Source organism: Vulpes lagopus, chromosome 13, assembly GCF_018345385.1.
Source record: "Vulpes lagopus strain Blue_001 chromosome 13, ASM1834538v1, whole genome shotgun sequence".
In the NCBI taxonomy this organism is placed as follows: Eukaryota; Metazoa; Chordata; class Mammalia; order Carnivora; family Canidae; genus Vulpes; species Vulpes lagopus.
Genome location: NC_054836.1, coordinates 4,881,731 through 4,905,729, shown reverse-complemented (window position 1 = coordinate 4,905,729; position 23,999 = coordinate 4,881,731). Strand labels below are relative to the sequence as shown.

Here is a 23,999-nt window from a genome sequence, read left to right as displayed (position 1 = left end):
CTCGGCCCCTCTTCCCCACCCCACCCTCACACTCCCCTTGTGTACAGATTCACTCTTCTCTCTCTAAAAATAAAAAATAGGGCAGCCCAGGTAGCTCAGCGGTTTAGTGCCGCCTTCAGCCCAGGGCCTGATCCTGGAGACCCAGGATTGAGTCCCACATCAGGCTCCCTGTGTGGAGCCTGCTTCTTTCTCCCTCTGCCTGTGTCTCTACCTCTCTCTCTCTGTGTGTGTGTCTCTCATGAATGAAGTCTTAAAAAAATTTTTAAAAATTAAAAAAAAAAAAAAACCCAAATCCTAATACTCCAGCCATACCCTTTGAATAACCCAATTTTTTACAGCCTGATTTGGACAGAAGGGACCCAGAGTCACAGTACCTTGAAGAAGGGCTCAGTTGAAAGACCTGTGAAGGGTTGTAGTTTATAAAGGAGAAAACAGGTGGAAAAATGAACAAAAAACCAAAAACATACTTTAAAAATCCAACAGCCCCTACTGTGGCCCTTTGCACCTCCCAGTCCATCTTGGTACTATTAGCTTTTGGGGCTGTTTTTTGTTTAGTTTTGGATACCTTCCTTTACGCCTCTAATTAAAATGCTTTTCTGGTTATTGCTTAATTTTGATACATTTTATATTTTACCTTCCTGCTATGGAAGATGAGATAAGATGCTCACTTATATCACCACCCAACTTCCTCGGACTCATCCTCTTAGTTTCCTTATTGGTTAACTTTGTAACTTCTAGTAAATACTTCACCTTCATTTCTTATAACAGCAACTAGAGAGAGGGGTAGCAGTAAATATCTAATCATGTTTACTATGTGCCTGACATCCTGCAAAGCACTTTATATATTATTTAAGCCACACAATAAAACTGACTGAGCGAAGAGCTAAACCTCTCCAGATTATCTCTTTCTAGAACTGCAACTGTGGTAGCCACTAGCCGTGTGTGACTGTTTACATTTAAATAAGTTAAAATTAAATAGAATTAAAAATGTAATTCTTCGGTCACACTAACCACATTTGAAGCGCCAAATAGCCAGTGGCTATCACATACTGGACAGTGCAAATAGAGAACATTCCCATCATCGCAGAAAGCTCCTGGTTTTGTGCTGCTCGGGAAGCTGGGGCTTTCGTTTGAAGGTACTATGGAAACTGGATGGTTTAATCAACATCTTTTTCCCTTAAGCAATTACTGAAGAAGATTAACTGCAAGAGAACTGTTCCGTTATAATAGCTTAGTAATGGCATTTTGACAAACTCGAATTTTATGCAGGGAACTGGAAGAACAAAACCACCCAAACCAACTAAGCCACAGTCACCTCTTCCCACCCAAGATAAGCTGCGGCGTAACTAAGAACCAAATCAGATACAAACAGGAGTTCTTTTCAAAGCTCTGGCTGTCTAAAATCTAAAAGGTGAAGGGTCCACTTCTCATTCCTGGGTGTCAGGGGACTCTACCTTGGAGGAGGTAGGAGAAAGAAAGCAAAGGAAACAAGACTGCTGTGTAAATAAAATAAGTGTATTAACTGTAAGGTGGGGCGCCTGGATGGCTCAGTGGGTTAAGTATCTGCATTCAGCTCAGGTCATGATCTCGGGGTCCTGGGATCAAGCCCTACATCGGGGCTTAATGGGGAGCAGAGCCTGCTTCTCTCCACTGCTCATGCTCTCTCTTGCTCTCTTTCTCTCTCAAAGAAAATCTTTAAAAAACCAAACCAAACCTGTAAAGTGGGCTGGGGAGATATATATACACACATACACACACACACACACACACACACATTAAGGGGTAGAAATTGTATGTTTTCCTCCTGTTGGTTTATGATATCTAAGATTATTAGTCCCAGGAGGGTATATATAATCCAATGGTTGGTTGATGGGAACACTGAAGACTAAGAGGTGCCACTGATGGCAGACTTCAGAGCCCGCATAAAAGCACTGCTTAACATAAAAGATGGTGAAGTGACAAAAGCAGAGGTTTTGGAGAAAGGAGCAGCTGGAAGACCAAGGCCAGAGCTAGGAACTGTGGTTTCATCCCCAAAGGACCCCAGAGAAGGGCTCAGCTCCTCTTGGGTCTTTTCCCTGGAATTGGAAACACAGTCGTGACACCCAATGCTAAAGACTCACATTTTCCCTGTGAATTCCCTGGTAGCCCCCCAGCTCTGCAGAGAAGTCTTGATATGTCCATACAGACTTGGCTAGGGGTAGCTTGGGGAATATATGGGATGGGACAGGCAAAGGAAATATGACCTGCCCCCATGGTCATTCACTCCCTTGCTGATGTCCTGAGGGGAACCACGTTCTGCTGAGAGGATTGCGGTGTGTTCCAGAGTTCCAGGGGGTGAGCAGAGGGAAGGAGCCACAGTAGGCAGTGAAGGCAGATGACTCACTGATATTACAAAGTAAAGTGGATGCTCGTGGGTTGGGAAGGGGCGGTGGAGGTGGGTGGCTTCTTCCATCATGGAGGTGAGCTCACAGACACATAAATTACCATCAGATAGTCAAGGCAGCCTTCAACCACATAGATTTGGATAAGATTTATTGATCAGATTGTTTTTAGAAAACCAACAGCAAAACACTGACAAGGTACATAAATACAGATTGGACATTTTAGGGTAAATTCACTATTTCTCCTACTTGTCTGTAGGAAACCAGGTAAGGTGGAAAAGCTGTCCTGATCATATGGCATGCACACCAGACTGCAAAAGGACTTCCACACTACTTAACAGGACTGTGGCAAATAGCTTTAAAGTAAGGCAAGCATCGTGTGTGGCCTAAGCATACCCTGGACGAAGAGCCAAGCCCAGGCCCGCCCTCAGAGACTGCATGAGAGGTTTCCCTTTCTTGCCTACGTTCTTCTAGTCAAATCCTCATCGGCAGGTGCCTTTACAGGGAGATGCCTGGCGCTGTCCCTGCTCAGACTCTGTGTACAAGGAAGTGGCTTTGGAAAAGTCAGTGTGTTTCTGATGCCTCCTTTGTATTCTAAATGTGCAACTAGTAAAACAGCAATTACTACACCTTGGTGAAACTGCTTCTGGCTCACCCTGTACACTGACTAAGCAGGGCCTTTAAAAAACTTCTGTAAAGTGAAAATAAAATAAAATGAAATAAAATCATGAAAATTATACTAAAAAGATGGTATCACTTTTGAAGCACAACTCAGAACTTCTTGTTGTAACACCAGGTAAGAGAAGAGGTCTCTTTCTGGCAAATCCAGTGACCTCAGAAGGGAAACGCCATCACCGGCACAATTTGTGCAACACACACACAGAGTCCAGAGCCCTGCAAAGCCTGCCTTGGGCCCTGCCAATGCTCCGAGGGTCCCAAGGAATTCGGGGAACCAAAGCACTTGGAGCTAACAGTGACCAGTTTGGGGAGCTCACAATCACAGGACCATAAGCCCCCACCTGTCCTGGAGTGCAATGCCAGGACAATGTAGAAGAAGGAAATGGCTTTTGGTGCTACATCAGAGTGCTGGCAGCTGGACAACTTAGTGATGGTGCCACTTCCTAAACATCTGTAAGACCACATAAAAACAAACTGCTTTTACAGAATTAAGACCAACACAGACATAGAAGATAATTTGACCTTTCCTATGTGCCAAGCGATATGGCTGGAAAAGGTATTTCCAAAGGAAGAAATAAGGCTCCTGCAAGAACAGAGGAAAAGCAAGTATTTGTCAAGAGCCGAAGAAATGTGTTCAAATGATGGGATTTCCTCTGCATCACACACAGTAGCTGCTTCTTCCCACAGGCGCTGAGAGCTCTTTGGTGGTTAGAGGAGAGACAGCCTAGAACTCAGGGCAGGAACACTACGCGGAAGCAGAGGGGTGAAGAGTTAACATCTCAACTCAGGATTACCACCCGTGGGTCCTAATTTCAGTATTCAACAGCTGTCATCAAATTGACAATTACAGCTAATAGGGCTGCTTATATGCTTGCTGGTTTCTAGCCCTCTGTGATTCTTCTTTTTCATTTCTAACTACTTATTAGCCCCATTCCACTGAAAAGGAGGTGCTTGTGGGAGAGGGCTAGGGAGGAAGAATATAAATGAATCAATTATTTGATAGAAAAGTTGAAACACTGATTATCTATGAATTTCAATTATATGTGCTTTACCCTTGCTACAATGGGTAACCAAAGGTCACTGTTAATAAACCTTTTGCTTAGAAATGTTAATGTTTATTATTATATGTTTAAATCTATGTAATGGACATGAATAATTTAGAGCAAATTTTTACACCATGTCACTAGGGCCCTGAAAAAAATTCTGCCAGTGGAAAGGATTTTAGTTTGGCCCCTGAAGAACAGTTAAAATTTCCATCTATTCTATACTGGTTTATAAATTTTTCCAGAATGTGGAAAATATTTTATTAAATGAAGAAAGCATCATTGTCTTCATTTAATAAAGCATTATGTTCACAGATAAATTAGTATGTACATGGGAGAACTGATAGTATTAAATATTAGGTTTTAATTCTCCATTTAGGAAATTCCTTACAGGTAGACTTTTTTGTGGGCAAAGAAATGTAGGGAGTTATGAACACATGAGATAGTACAAAGATGACTGGGGAAAAGTCTCAACTCTAACAAACCCAAGGAATATAAAGTCTCTAGGAATCGAAGTAAGAAAACACAGACTTGAAAACCCAGACTGACCAAGAGTTGGCTTATGCTAGCTGATCATACCTCAAATCCTCGGTATAAGTTGACTCTAAAGGAATGAGCTGGCTTCCCCAAAGCAGATTAAAAAAAAAAAAAAAGTAGTCTACCTGCTTTATAGTTACACCCTATATAAATATCTGTATATATTCATATGTGTTTCTATATATTGCACTTCAATTTACAGGACTGCAGTAAGATGGCAGGGAGTGCCTCAAAGAGGCAGAGAAGCAGCAGGCATAAACTTTCCTAAACCAAGTAACTGTCAGGAATTCAGGGTGCTGGTTATAGGTATACTAAATGGCTGGGGACCCCCTATATAAAATTCTAGTCATCTACATCTAAGTCATCATACACACAGACTCATTTGGCATCCAGAACATGTGCATATGTGTGGTTCTATAGCACTCAGAGATGGTCACACTACATCCTTTTCACTAGTGTTATATTAAAAGAAGACACTTCAGACCCAGGATATGTACTTTTATAAAATATAAAAATGTCACACACAAGGTCTTGGATGTCAGGCCTCCAAAGTCTACCTCAGAGAAGACTGCCCTCAGAAGGCTTAAATCCCTTTTTACTAGCAAGTGTGGATTGACCTAGACCCTCTTTCTAGCTCTCCAGTGTAGCAAAGCTATAGAGACCTGCTTATTTTCCAAGGAGCATGGAAGGATAAGCACAGAGGCTTAGCAGTCAGGCTTTGGTCCCTATATAAATCCATTAAAAAAATCCTTTCACCACCCTAGACAACACAGCTTATTTAACTGGATATATTCCACCAAATATCCAGAGAGTGGGCTGGAGTCATGCAGCAAAGCTTTGTTTTGAACTCATGGGGCTGCTCAACCTGACTTGCTCTGGAGAGAGCTCCTCACTGGAGTAAGCTTAGCAGCGGGTGGTAACAGGTTAAATGTCAAACAGACTTGGTCATGGCAAGATGGGGGTGGGACCTCTAGAGGAGTTGCTCCTTTTCCTGCCTCTGCCCCATACCCCTCACTTCCCCAAAAGGATCCAAACTCAGAGTAGTGATATTCTAAGACTCTTGCAGACTATTGGCTCCTTGAACTCAACCCAACATGAATGGGACGTCCTAATAAGGCATGAAAGTTAAGAGTCCAAGTCTAGGGACCATAGTTTTCTCTTCCCTAGAACTCCACACTGGATGGTAACTTTTTAGCCTTAACTCAAAGGTGATTTTAAATCCACACATGAGCTAAAGAGATCCCTTCTGGGATGAAGGAAAAAAGAAGACTAACTTTAAAAACTAAGTGGAAAAGAGGCACTTAAAGGAAAAATGTGTTCCAAATCTCCCACTGGAGTCTCCTGTTGTGAGGTGACCAACGGGATGATCAGCACTGTGCCTTCTTGTATGCCTGCAGCACCTTGTGTACACCTGAGGACTTCCAAATGCTCACATCTCAGTGACTTGTTCAATTATCTAGCAGCCTGATGGCAAAGAAGTGAAAATTCAGGTCACTCCTTTTTTAGAGTTAAAATACAAAACAAAACAAACCAGAACTAAAACTTCACACCAAAAAACTAATGATCCTCAGTTTCATTCCTTCCTCATGCTAGTTTTTAAAATGATACTTAGTTCTTCGGGAAGGATGACCTGTGGCTTCCCCTCCCCCCCAAGACCTTTTATCCAATAACTAGACAATTACTCACAGCACCATGCACATTAAAAGCAGACAAAAAAGGAGACAATAAGCTAAGGGGAAAAATCAAAGGCCAGTTGGCTTTCTAGAGATAAAATCTGTTGCCTGAGAGAATGGCAGGTGCATGGCTCGGTGTCAAAAAAGAAAAAAGTTGTGAAAAGGAAGCGGCCAAAATGACCAGTGGGGCTCATAGCCTGGCACCCAAGCCCACTCTGCCCTGCTCTTCTCTGGCCTCTCACAAGCTTACTTTATGTCCCATGGCATTTCTGCCACATATTTAGGTCTACAAGCCCCCCCACGAAGAAGTCAAAAGAGATACTTGAAACCAATGAGCACAGGAGAATTTTGAAATTGCCCAGAACGAAGAACTTTGACCGCCATAAATTCCTTGATTTGAAACGTTCGTGGTGCCATAATTTCTAAGAGCAACAATAAACAGCACGACTACAACACACAGAAGCCTCATGACGAGCCAAATCTAACCATTTCTGGCACCATAAAAATGAGAAATCACTGATCAAGAGTTGCTGAGTCGTTTGACTTTCCTCCAAAATCAAAGGATGGGTTTGGGTATCTATGCTGCAAGATGTTGACCAGTGCTGCCATCAGATCCAGCTACTCAATTAGAAGCATCTTGAAAAACAGTAAGTTAAACATCTAGGTTTGCACATAACCTGCACAATTCTCAAGGTTAGCCTTCTTTATCTATCCTGAAACTTCCTATTCTTGTTGCTGGATTTAAATTTTTCTAAATTTTATTTGTTTTTGTCAGTGATGCTGCTTTAACTTGTAGAGCACTGGCTGACATGGTCATAGTTTCAGAGTTCCTTTAAAAAATTCTTTATCTTATCTTGATTCACAACATTATTAAGGTACCTTCAGACTTTCCCTCAAATCCATCAAGGAGGAGGGAGTATGTGAGTATGTGTGTGTGTGTGTATTGGGGCAGGGGGGGAGACAAGCAAAGAAAGAAGCACGAGGGAAAGTGAGATTTCCATAAACTTAAAACCCATTTACAGAAAGGCATCTGATGTATTTTCTGAATAAGGCCTTGATCAGGGTAACCAATCCTCTTTGTAGCACATTCTACACTGCCCATAAATAAAGGAGTCTCTTTAAATTAACATTTCCAGTATCAATGAACAGTCCAGAAATCCTCATTTCAAGCGCTCGATGAGTCCCTGTGTGAGTCCAAGGTGCAGAAGCTGTGTTCGGGAGAGGTTTGCTAGGTTAGGGAAGGCCGCAAGCAGCTTCTCCCATGCCAGTTCCAGCAGGCTAGGTACCACCAGCCAGATCTTAAACAATGACCCAGTCCGTTTGTTTTCATGGATGTTCACCACTCCTCCATGAATGTACATGCAACCAGCCTACGAACAAATGGCAGTCAAAAGAGGATAAATTCAAATGGGAGTGAAATCAATACCTAGGCTGAAGATTCAGCAAAAAAATATACAGTAGGCCAAATTGAGATGAGGTGAAGCAAAGAAGAATTTCTCACTGATCCCAACACAGTGCAGAGATCAAGAAGGGTTTAAATAATTTATGAGTTACTAGGGGAAAACTAGCTTCTTTCTCTTTCTTTCTTTCTTTCTTTCTTTCTTTCTTTCTTTCTTTCTTTCTTTTTCTTTCTTTTTTCTTCCTTTTCTTTCTTTCTCTTTCTCTCTCTCTCTCTCTCTCTTTCTTTTTTTTTTTAACTTCAACAAACATTAAACTAACATTAAATTAAGTATTCACTGTGCCAAATACTGGGACTACAAAGATGAAAATAAAGGCCTTTGCTTTTGAGACACTAATGGGATCTTTGACAACAAGCATCTGGGATCCCTGGGTGGCGCAGCGGTTTGGCGCCTGCCTTTGGCCCAGGGCGTGATCCTGGAGACCCAGGATCGAATCCCACGTCAGGCTCCCGGTGCATGGAGCCTGCTTCTCCCTCTGCCTGTGTCTCTGCCTCTCTCTCTCTCTCTCTCTGTGACTATCATAAATAAATTTAAAAAATTAAAAAAAAAAAAAAAAAAAAAAAAAACAAGCATCATGGGGATAGAGCTATTCTGCCCTCCCAGAAAACACCTTTTATGTAATGGCCAGGGACTGAACTCCACATGCAGCCTCTCTTTGACATTTATGCTGCTCTTTTAAACCGCGTATGATGGCTTCTCTCCCCTTTTCTCAGAGGAAGGGCCAGCTTTTTCTTGAAGAAAGTTTTAGAAACATATTCTTAATCCAAGGCTGGTAATTTCAAAATCTTTTATTCTTGCTAGTATCACTAAAAAGATTTCCTTATCACCTGCAACTATGTAAGGAAGATATGAAAATAAACACTTACTGGTGTAACAGCTGCACAGTGAAAATAAACTGGCTCTGGCATGGTAGCTGGGAGCTTTACCCATTGGAAAGTCTGCAGATTCAACTTCCAGATATCTCCCAGGATCACTTCTCCATTATAGCCCCCACAAATAAACACATCTATTGAGAAAAGAGAGACCCAGATCAAACAAAAGAAGAGAATCACAGCTACAGCATGTTTTGAGGTACATCACCTGGCTAGCTGCCGTGGGACCAGTTCAGTAGATGTGCCCCTACCACACAGGACTTTAGCTGGGTGGTTCCCTCTTGCTGCTGTCTTGTCCCTCAGTAAAGTATAGATATTATGTTGGGATATTTACTAGGCCTAAGGATGCAAGCCTCTAAGTAGGCTTCCTGTCTGGATCCTCAACTTCAAATACCTACAGGTACCAGACACAGGAAGTGAATGAACAAGGTCCAGGGAAAATAAGCAAACAGGAGTGCACACACTCTAAAGGAGGAGATGGTGATGCAGCACCAGCTGATCAATACCATGTAGAACTTAAGGTCGGCAACTGCCAGATCTTCCAATTTTTCCAGAGAAGCTGGAAATCTGGATTTTTTTTTTTTAAGTGAAACATTTTGATTTTTTTCTTTAACATTTTGATTTTTTGGGCAGCCCAGGTGGCTCAGCGGTTTAGCGCCTGCCTTCAGTCCAGGGCCTGATCCTGGAGACCTGGGATCGAGTCCCACATCGGGCTCCCTGCATGGAGCTTGCTTCTCCCTCTGCCTGTGTCTCTGCCTCTCTTTCTCTCTGTGTATCTCTCATGAATAAATAAATAAAATCTTAAATTTTTTTTTTTAATTTTTAAGTGTTATCTGCTAATCCAAACAATTTTAATACATATATGAGCCAGACAAAACATAACTGCAGGCCACCAGTTTGCAAATTCTTCTTTCAAATAATGTCCTAGGAAGGATGGATATTTGTCTGCCCGTACAAACATCCTCTTATGTAGACATTTAACCTGCCGAGAAATATTCACTGCAATGTTCAGTCTGGGGGCATAAGTGGTTCTTCCAAGCTTTCCTTAGCCAAAGGGGGCAGTGTGAAGTCCTATTTATCTATACAGTTCCTTACGTTCTTTCAACCTTCCCAAAAAATCAAAGGTTTTTAATTGTTGTTGTTTTGTCAAATTAGATAGCTATAACTGGTCAACTTGTAACAAAGTCTAAGTGAACATTCAAACTAAATGCCCCAAACTAAGGCTGAATTCTATTGGTGTGGTGCCTGGCCTCAGTGAATCACATGAATACAAGTCTTAATTTAGGTCCAGATCAAGTTTAAATCAATACTTAATTACACTATAAAATATACTGGAAACTTTTTTGGCTAAGATACAAGAAAAGTTCAGTTCCAAAGCAAAGCTGAACAATCCCACTATCTACACATCTTATCCGGAAAGCAGCAACAAAATAAAAAGCCTCTGTACTGGAGATGGCAGCATAATCCTAGTTAAATCCTAACTCAACTGCTGAAAGGATATGGGCTATCAAACTCATTTAGACACACCTTCCTCCCAGGAAAAATGGAAGGTGATTTACCAAACTATAAAATAAGCTGTGAATTAAAAGACAGGAGGGTTTCCAAAGAGGAGTCATTTATCACACTTGGATGATGTAGCCACAGCTGCTTTCTGAAGCCATACAATGCCTCTGTTGTAATAAGGCCAAAGAATGAGCCAAGAGTCCTATTTGGCATCAGATAGAGCACAGAATAAACTTTATGAAACACCACTCTGAAGGAGTTATTGTAATTTTAATACTATGTCCACCAAGGTCACTATTATATGTCAAGATTATCAGTATTACTCACTTATAGCCACAGATTATCTTTTGGGGGTGGGGTGTTAAAAGGTCAGGCAGTATAATAAAAGCTTATTTATCGCTGATCTTTGAGATCTCTGGTAACTGAAGGAACCTAAATACCCTACTCGTGTACTTCATGAAAACCACTGAGAAAATCATAACTTAACAGATTTCCCTTCAAGTTTAAACTACAAGAAATAGACAATTCTCAAAATTATGCCATATATATACATATATATATGGCACACACACACACACACATATATATATATATACACACACACACACATATATATATGATACTTTCAGCATATACAATTATAAAGTTAACTAGAAGCCTTACCATTTTTTATTTGAACACAACTGTGACATCTTCGGGCTGCAGGAAAACCTGCCAAACACATAAACACAGAAATTCAATTATTCACAGAAAGACGAAGACTAACGTTAATGTGCCACGGTGAAAGACATACTATGAGTAGCTCACTTAAAACAACCCCACTGTTGCATTAAGCAAACTGACTAGTCCTTCCAATCATTCCTTATTTCACACTAAACTAAGGCCATCTGAGTCTCACCATAACTGTACAATGGCTCTGGTGCCAGGGGAACAAAATGGGATGGTAGGTGCAGGGGTGTAGTGGCTTTCCCAAGCCTTTTAATCCGCAAAAAGACAGGTAGATCTTGATTCAAGTGTCTGCTTCCTAACCCACCCACATTTCCCTGTTTCCATAAAACTCAACAATCCCCATTAAAACTCTCTGCACAATTACAGAGGAAGAATAATAATTGGACTAAGGAATAAAAATAATTTATAATACTAGCATAACAGATATTTTACTTGTCATATAACTCAATAAAAGTATTTTTCTCCTCTAAAACAAGTAAATTAAAATATATTTATTAAAGATACATGAATCAATATTTTAAATTTACCTATTTTTTCATGGGGTTTTGTGGCAATTTCCTCCCATGCGTTTGTTTCAAGATTGTATGCATGGATCTTGGGGGGGGGAAAAAAACAAAAGAAGACACACACACATAAATAATTTTAGCTAGCCTGAAAACTGGATTTTTTAAACATGTATTCTTGGTTGAAAAGTCTTCGTTTCTTTTGCTTTTCTCCATTCTTCCCTAATTTTAATGGAAAGCAAAACATTAAATGAAGCAGTTGAAAATTAAGCAGATATAGGATTCCAATTTTTTTAAATCACAGAAAAAAAAAGTTGGAATTCTGCAACTGCCACATTTTTTACAATGAACATTTATCATTTTTATATGAGAAAAAAGTAAGTGTTGATAAGAAAATAGGAGAACACAGTTTTGACAAAACTTGAAAAAGACTAATAAACATTCCAAAGCAGCCCAGGAGCTCTGTAGCCTCATCAAGATTTCTCCTGGGAGATGAGGATTTAGCAATGGATGAATAAAAACTTTTCAGAGCTTCCTAAAGATGCATAGCCCTAGATGTGACCGTTCTTTTTATATACATAGCACTGATGATGATAGAGAGGTCACATTCTGAGCATCATGGCTCTAGTCCTTATTAGTTTCTTCATTCGAGCTACTGTATCTTCCTCTCAGTCACTTTCCTCATCCAGTTTATGCCAGGGATGATTTTCATATATTTTCGTGTGTGATCAATACAATGGTCAGCTGGAATGCATATCAGGGGCACAGAGTGTGGCCATATGTTATAAAGAACATGGAACACAAAATAGGTGTTAACAAAGAACCTGTTCAAAAATTCAACTATCTATAGTAACATAATTATCTTGCATGTATGAAACATGCCTCTCTCTATCCTTTTCTCTATTATTATTATTATTATTATTTTCAAATATACCTTGTTTAAGGAATAAGCTGTCCAGGAAGTACCACCTCCCAAGATGTAAATCCTCTGCCCATCGTGTGCAATTTCATGTCTGTATCTGAAAACATACATAAAATCCATTTATAATTAAGTGAAAAGTGATTTACCTAAGATTTAGCCACAGGCTTTTTATTGGATAATTATTCATAGTAATAAATTATTAGGAATAACCTAAGTATTTAACAATAGTGAATTGGTTAAATGAATTATAGAACATATGTAAAATGGATTAGTGTGCAACCCATAAGAATGTAGGCAGAGAGGACGGTTAATACACTGAGAACTTCTTTTCATGTCATTAACTGAAGAAAAAGTTATGTAGGAGCAGATAGGCTATAATCCATTAAAAACGTACAGATACCCAAATATGCATAGAAAATGACTACAGAGATACATCCCAAATATTAACCCTGTTTATCTCTAGATTTAGGTTTTAGGTTTTGTTTTTTATTTTATTTATTTTGCTTATTTGTATTTTCCAGATTTTCTATCATCTTTTTGTGGTAACTTTGTATAAGGGAGGAAATTACTACAGAATTTTTAAAAAGTGATCTGTTGTACATTTCATTAGAAACCCTAGACTATGGGCTTTCAAATTAAGTTACTTATTTAACAGATACAAAGATATCAGAAAGATTGTTACATAGAACTGAGAATATAATATGAAACACCTACCAGAACTTTTATCCAAGCAGTCTAGCTAGAAGCTGAAACAATTTATAATATGTCCATAAAATGATTCAAGAAGGCAACCATGTGAAAATGCTTTGAAAACTTAATCTATTTCCTCCTTCCCCTGAAGGCCCTGGTGCTGATAAAATAAATTACATCAAAATTATACCAGTAGCAGCCCACCTCCCAAGTCTTCACACAGAAGCTCTGCAATCATCAGCCCACTGACATACTACAATAAAGTTTTCCTTAGCACCTACATGTCATTTTGTTTAAAGGAAACAAAGAGGGAACTGGATTCATCTAAACCAAGTGAATAAAAAATGTTTACTATCTTTGCTTTTAAACCAGAGGGGAAAAATTTAAGTATTTCACAGAGTTAAATTCTAAGAGGTAGTAATTCCTCTATTAGGAAAGAAAAATGGAAGGCCTGAGGACTGCTCCCAGAAGGCACCTAGAAGCACCAAGAGATGTTTGCGTGCCTAACAGGGCACTTAAAATGAATGTCCTTCCTCCCATCCACCCACCCACCCATCCATCCATCTGATCAATATTCATTGAGTACCACTATGGTAATTGAGTGCCACAGGCACTCTGGGTGTACAGCTGAGAGCAAATGAGCCTAAGAATCCCAATATGCAAGTTAAGAAGGAAAATCAAAAAGTAACTAGAAAGTAATTGTTTTGTCTGCAATATGATACTTAATTACATTTGCTACCCTTGGTTTATTTTTCAAAGTGTTACTATCTTCCTAAGGCAGAAAAATTAGATATAAAAAGAAATAGTATGAGAAAAAAACTATAGTTAAGGGAGAAGAATCATTCTGTAACTAGAAGACCTTTCTTGAATGCTGAACTGGGATCTACCAGCTAGTTGGCTATTTTAACCAAACTATAAGAGTTTTCTTTAAATTGTATTACCAATATTCTGAAAAAAGTCAAATCTTAGCAAGAAAGAATAAATATGCTTTGATCCTAGAACCTCACCTCTCTTCTGGCAGATCACAGGATAGGTTGTTTGGTTTCAGTTGTGTCCACTCTCTGGTATTGAGATCTAATTTATGCAGATCTGTGCTGTAAATATAGCCAGTTGTCCCTCCAAAAACATAAAGGGAGCCATTGATGATCGCCATGGCCTGGATATCAAGGAAAAGTGAAAACCACTGACTCATTAACACTTGGTTAAAGAATATAAACTTATTAAATACCCCAAAATCAGACTTCATGAAATTCTCTTGTACTTTTTAACCTTCTAAAAGATCAGATTTTTAAAAGATTAAAGATTTTAGGGCACTTAGGTGGCTCAGTTGGTTGAACATCCAACTTTTGATTTTGGCTCAGGTTTTGTCACAGTGGTGGGATCAAGCCCTGCACTGTACTCTCTGCTCAGAGGGGAGTCTGCTCATCCCTCTCCCCTGCTCTTCCCCCCACACTCTTTCTCTCAAATAAATGAATAAAAAACAAAACCTTTAAAAAAAATATTTTAAAATAAACAAATAAATAAATGATTAAAGATTTTAGAAAACCCAGAAATCATTTTTAGAAAGGTAAAGCTTTGGGGTGCCTGGGCGGTACAGTCAGTTGAGTGTCCGACTCTTGCCTTTGGCTGAGGTCATGGTCTCAGGGACGTGAGATCGAGCCCCGCATCGGGCTACTCTGCATGGAGTCTACTTCAGACTCTCTCCCTGGGTGCCTGAGTAGCTCAGCTGGCTAAGTGTCTGTCTTTGGCTCAGGTCATGATCTCAGGATCCTGGGACTGAGTCCCACATTGGACTCCCTGCTCAGTGGGAAAGCCTGTTTCTCCCTCTCCCTCTGCCCCTTCCCCTCACATGCATGCACTCTCTCTCTTTCAATCTAAAAACCAAATAAAGGTAAATAAACCTTAAAAAAAAAGAGAGAAAAAAGGAAAGTAAAGCTTTGCTCAACTGGAAAGCAGTTCTACCTAAATAGGCAAGAGGGTTGGATATTCCTTATGGGTCCAAGCAAACCAAAGAATGTATACATCATGGACATGAGCATTTCCATGCAAAGCTGCTTCTCTTTCTCAGCAGTGTGAAAAAAAAAAAGCTCTCAGGAAGAAGAAGCAGATAAGAAAATAAGCCACCAGAAGCCCTTAAGTAAAATATACTGTCTAGAGTTGGCAGTCCTAAAGACTTCACATTTTCCACCAGACTCCCTTCAGCATAAATTCAGCTTTTGTTATGGTCATTTTTCCAGAGTTTTAATGTCTTCTCTGGTGGAATACTGAGTTATCCACTATGTACCTCTACACATAGCTCAGAAGGTATTTATCAGTACTAATGTTGGCCAGTTGAAAAAGAAGCTAAAGTTGTTTTAAGCTTAGCCCATTACTCTCAAAGGGTCTCTGATGTTAGTGGGTTGTTCTCTAGCTTTTTGGATATAACTTTTCAAACCTAAGGTTTGAACCACTTGAACCTAACTAGAAACTAATCTCCACATAATCTGCATTTTAGCTCAGATTAGTCTATATAAAAGTCTCTTTCCAAGTGCAGAGATATCTACTCTATTACTTAGGTTAGAAAGCTCTCCAAAAAAATCATATAGTTCTAGAGATGATAGCACCCAGATTGTATGTAGAGCCCAATCTCTACTGGGGGTGAGAGTGGAGGTGAAGTGGGTCCTGACATTTAAAAATACTTCTGTATAGATTTATTTTTATTTTTTTAAGATTTTATTTATTTATTCATGAGAGATACAGAGAGAGGCAGAGACATAGGCAGAGGGAAAAGCAGGCTCCCTATGGTGAGCCCAATGCAGGACTCGATCCCAGGACCCTGGGATCACAATCTGAGCCAAAGGCATCTAGACACTCAACCACTGAGCCACCCAGGTACTCCTTCTGTATAGATTTAGATCATGATCCCAAATTGGATTAGAAAACAGAGTAAGGAAAAAAAGGAAAGGAGGTGAGCATCCAGATTTGCAAATTACAACTTCACATTAGAACTGAAAAATCAGGGGGTGCCTTGGTAGCTTAGTCAGTTGAGTGCCTGACTCTTGGTTTGGGCTCAGATAATGATCTCAGGGTCATGACATCAAGCCCTGTATGGGGCTCCGTGTTCAGTGGGGAGTCTCCTGGAGGATTCTCTCTCCCGCTACCCTCCCCCCTACTCATGTGCATATACTCTTTCTCTAATAAATAAAACTTAAAAAAAAAAAATAACTAGGGTGGGGGCACCTGGGTGGCTCAGTTGGTTAAGCATCTGCCTTCAGCTCAGGTTGTGATCCCAGGATCCTGGGATTGAGCCCCCTGTCGGGCTTCCTACTCAGTGGGGAGTCTGCTTCTCCCTCTCTCTTTGCCCTTCAACTTATGCTTTCTCTCTTGTCTCAAATAAATAAAATCTTTTTTAAAAATGAACTGAAAAATCAAATATTAAACTGTGAATTCATACTCTTAAAAAAAAAGTGGTAACAAATATTCTGACATTGTCCCCAGAACTAGAAAAATCTGCACAAATACAACCACCATGATTGGCCATGGATTAGTACCTGTCCATATATACGACTGGGTTTCTTCCCCCGACAGCTGAGTAAAGCCCATCTCTTATACTTCACGTTACACACGTGGACGTCATTGCCATTGCTCTCACCAAACGGGATGCCTGTACCTCCAAATACCAACAGGTTGTTTCCATGCAGCACAACTGGGGAAGGAGACACACAGATTCCATTTATATACTGGCTACCTGCAGTATGTTTCCACAGGGACCCAGAATTACTGAGACACTACAAAAATGTTCCTAGAAGATAGCTCAAACCACTGACATCTAACTACTATAAAGTTCTGCAGAAAAAGGATTCATTCACATTCTATGTGAACTATATAAAACAGCTGGCTCATTGTTAGTATGGGACATGTATCCAGCTCGTATTTTTGGAGCTCATGAGACACTGTGCCTAACAATGCTGAATGATATGAACTGCGGTACACCAGTGCCACCGAAGACAGTTCAAGTACATGGCAAAGCAGAGGAGAATGAAGTATTATCTTTGCCTCAGCAAAGACCCAGCAGGACTCTGGATGAAGGGATAAGAGGATCACTCTGTTTTTTGTCAGGGGAATGAATGATCTCTACATTTTAAATTATGTTTCTATCATCTTAATCTTCCACCAGATAAAAAGAAACACCAATATCCTGCTGGTAACTTCGGTGTTCTTGCACACACACACACACACACACACACACACACACACACATTCTTTCTCTAATGACAAATACTCCCCAAATCGTGCTACTGTATTATTTCAATGGCATTTTTAAGATTCAGCTCTTCAGCTGATAGAGTGTAAGAGTCAGCATGGGCTCTGGAGCCAGCAAGAGCTAGGTTTTAATTCTCAGGCGACCTCAGTAAAGTTATTCAATCTTTCCAAATTAATCTTCGCAACAACCCTATGAAGTAAGAACTAATACTATCTTCTCCACGTTTACAGAAGATGAGATGAAGTGGAGAGTGTTTTAAATACTTGTTGAAGGTTTCCCAAAAAGAACCTTGCCAAGATAGGATTCAAGCAGGCATTCTGGCTCCAGAGCCTGCACTCTTAGCCACTGTTGCAGGGCCTCTCTTTAGCCTTCGTTTCTCATTTGTACAATGGCAATAATTCTAATGTGTGCATCATAGAGATGTTGTGGGGTAAACAGACACTACACGTGCAGTACTTTGTTCAAATGCTATTATTGTCATAATAAGCCCCCCTCAGTTGATCCTTGACTACATTTTGCCTACATATATGTGATACTTTATATCCTGAACCCTATGAGATATTATTAATTCCATTTTACAGGTAAGGAGCTTGAACCTAGAAGTCATCAAGCAAGTAAATGGCAAACAGCTAGATTCCAACTCAGGACTAGCCAACTCCCAAGTGATTCTGAATCACCATGCTATATTATTACCATAGTAAAAAGTCCATCCCTTAACAGAGTTTAATCATATTATAGTTGTATTACAAGTTATTGACAAGAATCATGTGACCTTGAACCAACCTCACAGACATTTCATAAAGTCAAAAGTTCAGAACTCTTGCACTCACGTGACATAGATGCCAGTTCCCGGGGCATGTAGCCATCTGTGCCCATCTGGTGCCATACTCCTGTAGCAAAATGATACCTCCAAAGTTCCCTGAAGAGAGGATAGTCTTCATTATCTGGCCCTCCAGATTCATCATAATCTGGGTTATAACCTCCAAACACATAGAGGTTGGTATTATCTGCCACACAACGATGTCCACTTCGTGCTGGTGGAGGTCTGTGGCCTACGAGAGAAGAAGACAGTTTTCCACAGATGGCCAAGCAGATTAAAAGCACAAACAAAATTTGGTCACAATCATTTTAGCTTTAAAAGGGAATCAGGGAAGATTTATAACATGGATTTACTTTTTATTTGCTTAGGTTATTTTTTACATTCACACACACTACTTAAGATTTTAAGGAGCTAGCCTCCATTTCTATTTCATATGACTATTTTCAGATTTGGTAACTGTAAAAAATTTTTTTCCAAGGGAGGTAAAATAGCATTATAAACTCAAGAGAATGGCTGACAACTTGAAATTTTCAAGAAAAGAAGGAGGAGGGGTTTAATAAGCCAAAAGCTAACAGGGCAAATTTTCTAATTTCCTTAGAGGAGAACAAAAACACAGGCCAACTAAATTAAACTGAAAATATTAGAGTACTACATAAATATAATCACAAATGTGAATGAGTCATGTATAAATAAAAATACACACACATAAAACCTATGATTTGTCCACAATATATAATTAAACACTTAAAAAAAGAAAACTAGCTTTCAAAGTTATAGCAAAATTTAGAATTTAAATACCACTCCAGACATTATGGCAGTTAACAAAAAATATCCTTATAGTTATCTCAAAGAGCATCTTTCATTCTATTAAGAGCTTTACTAAGAAAAGCTACAATTTATATTTAAAAGCTTTCTGAAGTTTAAATTACATCAACTAATTCACCAAAAATTACTTCAAGGTTATTTTAGAGTAAAAAGTCCTAAAATGTTATGTTATTTCTATTATCCTTACAATTTTTTATACCAGCCTACACAAACTCTTACATAGCTATAGAACCAAGGATGCTTAAGTCCATACTGGATGGAATAAGAAGCTACTATTGTTGTCTCTTGTTGTCTGGTACCCTAGACTTAGCTACTTTCTTATATTAGGAATAGATACTAGTATAACGTTAATTAATATTTAGGACGATGCTGGACACCTAACAAACATCTGTTATATAAATAAATACTTATTACCAACCTAACATAGGCTTTATAAATTCTCTTAATCAAAATACCACTTCCTAGGGTATAATTTCCAATAAGAACTAAAAAGAAGTCACACAGACTTAGAGAAACTAAAAAACAAATGAAACATGATCACTGAATCCCTCAACTCCTGTCAGTCCTGCCTGAGAATTTCTGCTGGCTCCTTCCTGCTCAAGTACAGAGTCCTCAGTCTGTTATTTTGAGCCTCTCATGACCTAAGTTTGTCTTGATCTCTCACACTCCTGCTTTAGTTTGTCTCTCTGCTTGGAAAGCCACGTTCTTCCCTTAGCCCTTGGCCTGGTCCCCTACCCTTCAATGCCTACTTGTGGAAATGCCTCTGAGTCAAGCCCTTACAGCTTTCTTGTCAATAAAACCCTAGGGGGGGGGGATCCCTGAGTGGCTCAGCAGTTTGGCACCGCCTTAGGCCCAGGGTGTGATCCTGGAGTCCCTGCATGGGGCCTGGTTCTCCCTCTGCCTGTGTCTCTGCCTCTCTCGTGTGTCTCTCATGAATAAATAAAGTCTTAAAAAAAAAACAACCTAGGGCCTTTATGGTTCAGTACCCTGCAATTCAAATACACACAATAGGATTATTACACCGTAACTATGTAAATACATGAATATAGTATTAAGCAAACTACAGTTAGAAAATTTACTCATGAGCTGTGATTTACCTCAACTAAAAAACTCAATTTCTCTTTCTAGGAATCTTGAAACACAGAAAGTGTGGTGTGGAAGATAAAGCAAAGGCTCCTACAAATATCTAGATTTGAATCCAGGTTTTTTCTAACTGCTACCTTGAGCAAGTCACTGACCCTCACTGCGTCTCAGCTTCCTCATCTGTATAAGGGGATATTATTCTTGTAACTCACAGATTTTTCATATTTCTATTAAAATGTTTATTGGTTTATTTGGAATCTTTCCAAGTATCTGTGAGCTATTTGAAGAAAGAGGAATGTAGTTGCATTCATTCACCTTCCTAGCAGCAAGCCTAAGGCACACACAAAAAAAACTAAACAAAAATTTACAAAACTAGTTTTTCTCTACTCATTTTGTTAACATTTGTTTTCTTCTCCAAATAGGTTATAAGCTCCTCAAGGGCAAAGAGCATATATAACAATTATCCTTGTATTACCCACAACACCTGAAACAGTTGGAGTTATAAAAAAGACACTAAGAGCCTCACTGATTTAGTGAAATCAGTTTTCAGGTCAAAGTACACAGTGACAGGGATGATCAAAACAGTATATAGCTCTCAATGAACTTAAGAGATATAGGATTTCCAGGGCAGGGGATGGAATTGTGCAATAGTCTTCTCAAAGCAGAAATGCTTCTAAAAATCAGGGAGGCAAATTTAAAGAAAAAAACATAACAGAGTTGCTGTGGTCAACAGATGGGAACTCTAAGAATCTCTAAAATGTCATTTGCTTTACCACCTGGAATAAACAGATAATTTTTTTAAATTGCTTTTCGACAAATATGAAAAGACATACAATATATTCTAGGATTTTCTCTCAGTGGCTGTATAGCAGATATTCCATTATAAGTTGACAACTATTTTTGTGACAAATGTTAACTTAGATTAAAGGTTGAGGAGTTAAAAAAAAGGTTGAGGAGTTAGTGAAAAGATGGTTTTATATTTATCTACTCACTGATTCATTAATTAAGCCAAAAATATTAGTGGATACTTGCTATGTACCAGGTACTGTGTAAGGTGCTGGGGATACAGTGGACCACTACCATTTTTGTCCTCTAGAGCTTATTATACTCTAGTCCTGAGTATGTTAATGTTGAGCATTTGAAATGAGGATGGTCCAAACAGAGATATGCTTTCAATGTAAATACCCACTGGATTTCAATAACTTAGTATCCAAAAATGAATATAAAATTACTAATTTTCATATAAAATATGTTGAAATGATATTTTTGATGTCCTGAGTTAACTAAAAGTATTAAAATTAATGCCATCTGTCTTTTACTCTTTTAATGTGACTACCAGAAAATTTTAAAACATTTCTATTGAACAGAGCTGGTCTAACTCAATTGTTGGCTTTTGTAAGTAATTTCATTATCTATGCAAATTAAATTGCTGGGTAAAGAGCATCTGATCAATGTTTGATAAATATTAAACATGCTGTCAAGAAGTCTGATAGCTGGGAGTAAAGAGGTAACACTTTTTTCTCTTTAGTAAGTAACTAGAGATTTCTTTGTACATATTTATAGCCCAAGAGTGACTAACGTATCAGAAAGTCAAATTTTATTTTAAATAAATCATGTGAATTTGTCAGGGCTAATGCCATGGAGACTAAGCATTGATTTTCATTATGTGGGATATAGCACAGGCTCATCAGCCTTGACCAAAATAAAATTGGGTTTTAGATTGTTAGATAGTTATCTGAATCCTCCCCCAAATTCTCCATGTGCAAATCCTACTTTCCTAAAAATGACTTGCCACTAATAAAATCACCCAGAGAATTAGATTACCTGATTCAGGAACTTCCACTAGAAAATATAAAAAAGTAAAATGTTAAAAAGTCAAAAATTAAAACTGAACTTGTATGCAGAGGTGGACTTCCAGTATCCAGAAGGTAACATCCAGCTAAGGGAGCATGTACCTACGATGTTTGAGCCATTTTCTCTTACATGTGCTCACCTTGTCACGAACACTTGCTCTTTACCCCAGGGCAAAAGCAGAAAGTACGGTAACCAGGAAAATGGGCTTTAGTTTCTAGACCAAATAAAGAAGCTAGCTGTCCAACGTAAGGTGACAGATGATTAGGTTGCTACCAATGTTTTCACCATCACAACATTACAACAAAGCTTCCATTACATACGTTCATATACCAATGTGTAAGTTCTTTGGGTTAAAGGAAAATACGCTTTAAATTGTTATAAATACAATGTGAGGGATCCCTGGGTGGCGCAGCGGTTTGGCGCCTGCCTTTGGCCCAGGGCGCGATCCTGGAGACCCGGGATCGAATCCCACGTCAGGCTCCCGGTGCATGGAGCCTGCTTCTCCCTCTGCCTATGTCTCTGCCTCTCTCTCTCTCTGTGACTATCATAAATAAATAAAAATTTAAAAAAAAAATACAATGTGATAGAGCCATATTGCTTTCCAAAAAGACCGCAACAATTTATATTCCCAGCAATGCTTTCTGGAAGTGCCTATTTCTTCACTCCTCTTCAACCTTTTTCATTTGTGCCCATCGGTAAGGGTGCAAAGTGGTCTCAGATAATTGGTACTTCCCTGATTTTTACTAGTTCACATGTTTCTCAGCCCATTTATATTTCTTCTTTGGGGAACTGCACAATCATATCCCTTTCCTACTTTTCCATCTACTGGGTTATCTCACAGATTTGTGGAAATTATTTATTTATTGTATTTCTTTCGTCCAGCTTGCAGCTTGTCTTTTGTTTATGGCATCTTTTAATGTATGGAAGTTTCCATATAACTGAATCTCTCAATCCTTTTTTTTTAAGATTTTTATTTTTTTATTTATTCATATTCTACAGAGAGAGAGAAAGAGAGAGAGGCAGAGACACAGGCAGAGGGAGAAGCAGGCTCCATGCAGAGAGCCTGACGTGGGACTCGATCCAGGGTCTCCAGGATCACGCCCTGGGCTGCAGGCAGCGCTAAGCCACTGTGCCACGGGGGCTGCCCCAATCTCTCAATCTTTTAATAAAAGTTCCTTTGGAAAAAAAAAAAGAAAGAAAGAAAGACAAGAAAAAGACTGCTTTCTATCTCATTTATCTCTGAATCATAGAATTATAAAAATAAAAAAAAGAATTATAAAAATATTTTCATTTACTTCTAGCAATTTTATAGTTTTGATTTTTATACTCAGAACCCAGAACTTATTTTGTGTATTACAGGAGGTAGGGCTTGAATCTTCCCCCCAAAATGGATTGGCAGGCAAACACTATACTGAGTTGAAATGTCACTGTTCTCACATACTAAATTGATATTTGGGAAAATCCCAATATCCAGGTCTAATCACAAAATTGGACACAAAATCCATTACTCTTTAAGAAAACACACAATCAGAGTGCCTGGGTAGTGCAGTTGGGTAGTGCAGTCCAACTCTTGGTTTCAGCTCAGGTCCTGATCTTAGGGTTTGTGAGCTCAAGCCCTGTGACCGGCTCCGTGCTCAGCACAGAGTCTGCTTGGGAATCTCTCTCTCTCTCTCTCTCTTAAATAAATAAATAAATAAATAAAAGAAAGAAAGAAAGAAAGAGAGAGAGAAAGAAAAAAAGAAAGAAAAGAAAGCAGTCAGTATAAAGCAATACCACAGAATCTTAAATACAAAAGCTTACAAATAAAATAGCATAACATTTATTGCTTAAGAAGTCTACTAACAGGATGAATCCACCTCTAAATGTTCTATTAAAAATTTGTGGGGAGGCCATTTTAAAAAAGTAAAAACCTTTATTGCTAAAAGTATTAGCTAGTTGTAAATATCAAATAGCCTAAAGGATATACTCAGTTTCAATAAACTGGCCACTTTTTTTTTTCCCCAAATATAAAGCTTTCCATTACCTCTACTGGAGAAGACAGGTCTTCTGTTGTACACCTGGAAGCCTGGACAGGAAAGCCAAGGAAGACTGAGCCAGCTGGCTCCTGCTCCTGGCCAGCAAGCAGACCTTTTTACTACTCCCAGAGTCCAAGCTGCTCAGGCAAAAGCAATCCATTCATATCA

General features: G+C 39.1%; 1 protein-coding gene across 2 annotated transcripts in view; it reads right to left on the bottom strand.

The window, feature by feature from the left end:
• Positions 1-2,515: 2,515 nt before the first annotated feature.
• KLHDC10 (kelch domain containing 10) overlaps positions 2,516-23,999 on the bottom strand; it is a 61,967-nt gene continuing 40,483 nt past the window's right edge. For both annotated transcript variants that reach the window (XM_041727691.1, XM_041727692.1), the window contains 8 exons: positions 18,065-18,286; positions 16,522-16,676; positions 13,999-14,147; positions 12,314-12,398; positions 11,404-11,470; positions 10,811-10,858; positions 8,639-8,778; positions 2,516-7,682 (listed from right to left, as the gene is read on the bottom strand). In XM_041727691.1, the coding sequence (XP_041583625.1) occupies positions 7,473-7,682; positions 8,639-8,778; positions 10,811-10,858; positions 11,404-11,470; positions 12,314-12,398; positions 13,999-14,147; positions 16,522-16,676; positions 18,065-18,286 (1,076 nt within the window). In that variant the 3' untranslated portion in view covers positions 2,516-7,472. The remainder of the gene's footprint in view (positions 7,683-8,638; positions 8,779-10,810; positions 10,859-11,403; positions 11,471-12,313; positions 12,399-13,998; positions 14,148-16,521; positions 16,677-18,064; positions 18,287-23,999) is intronic.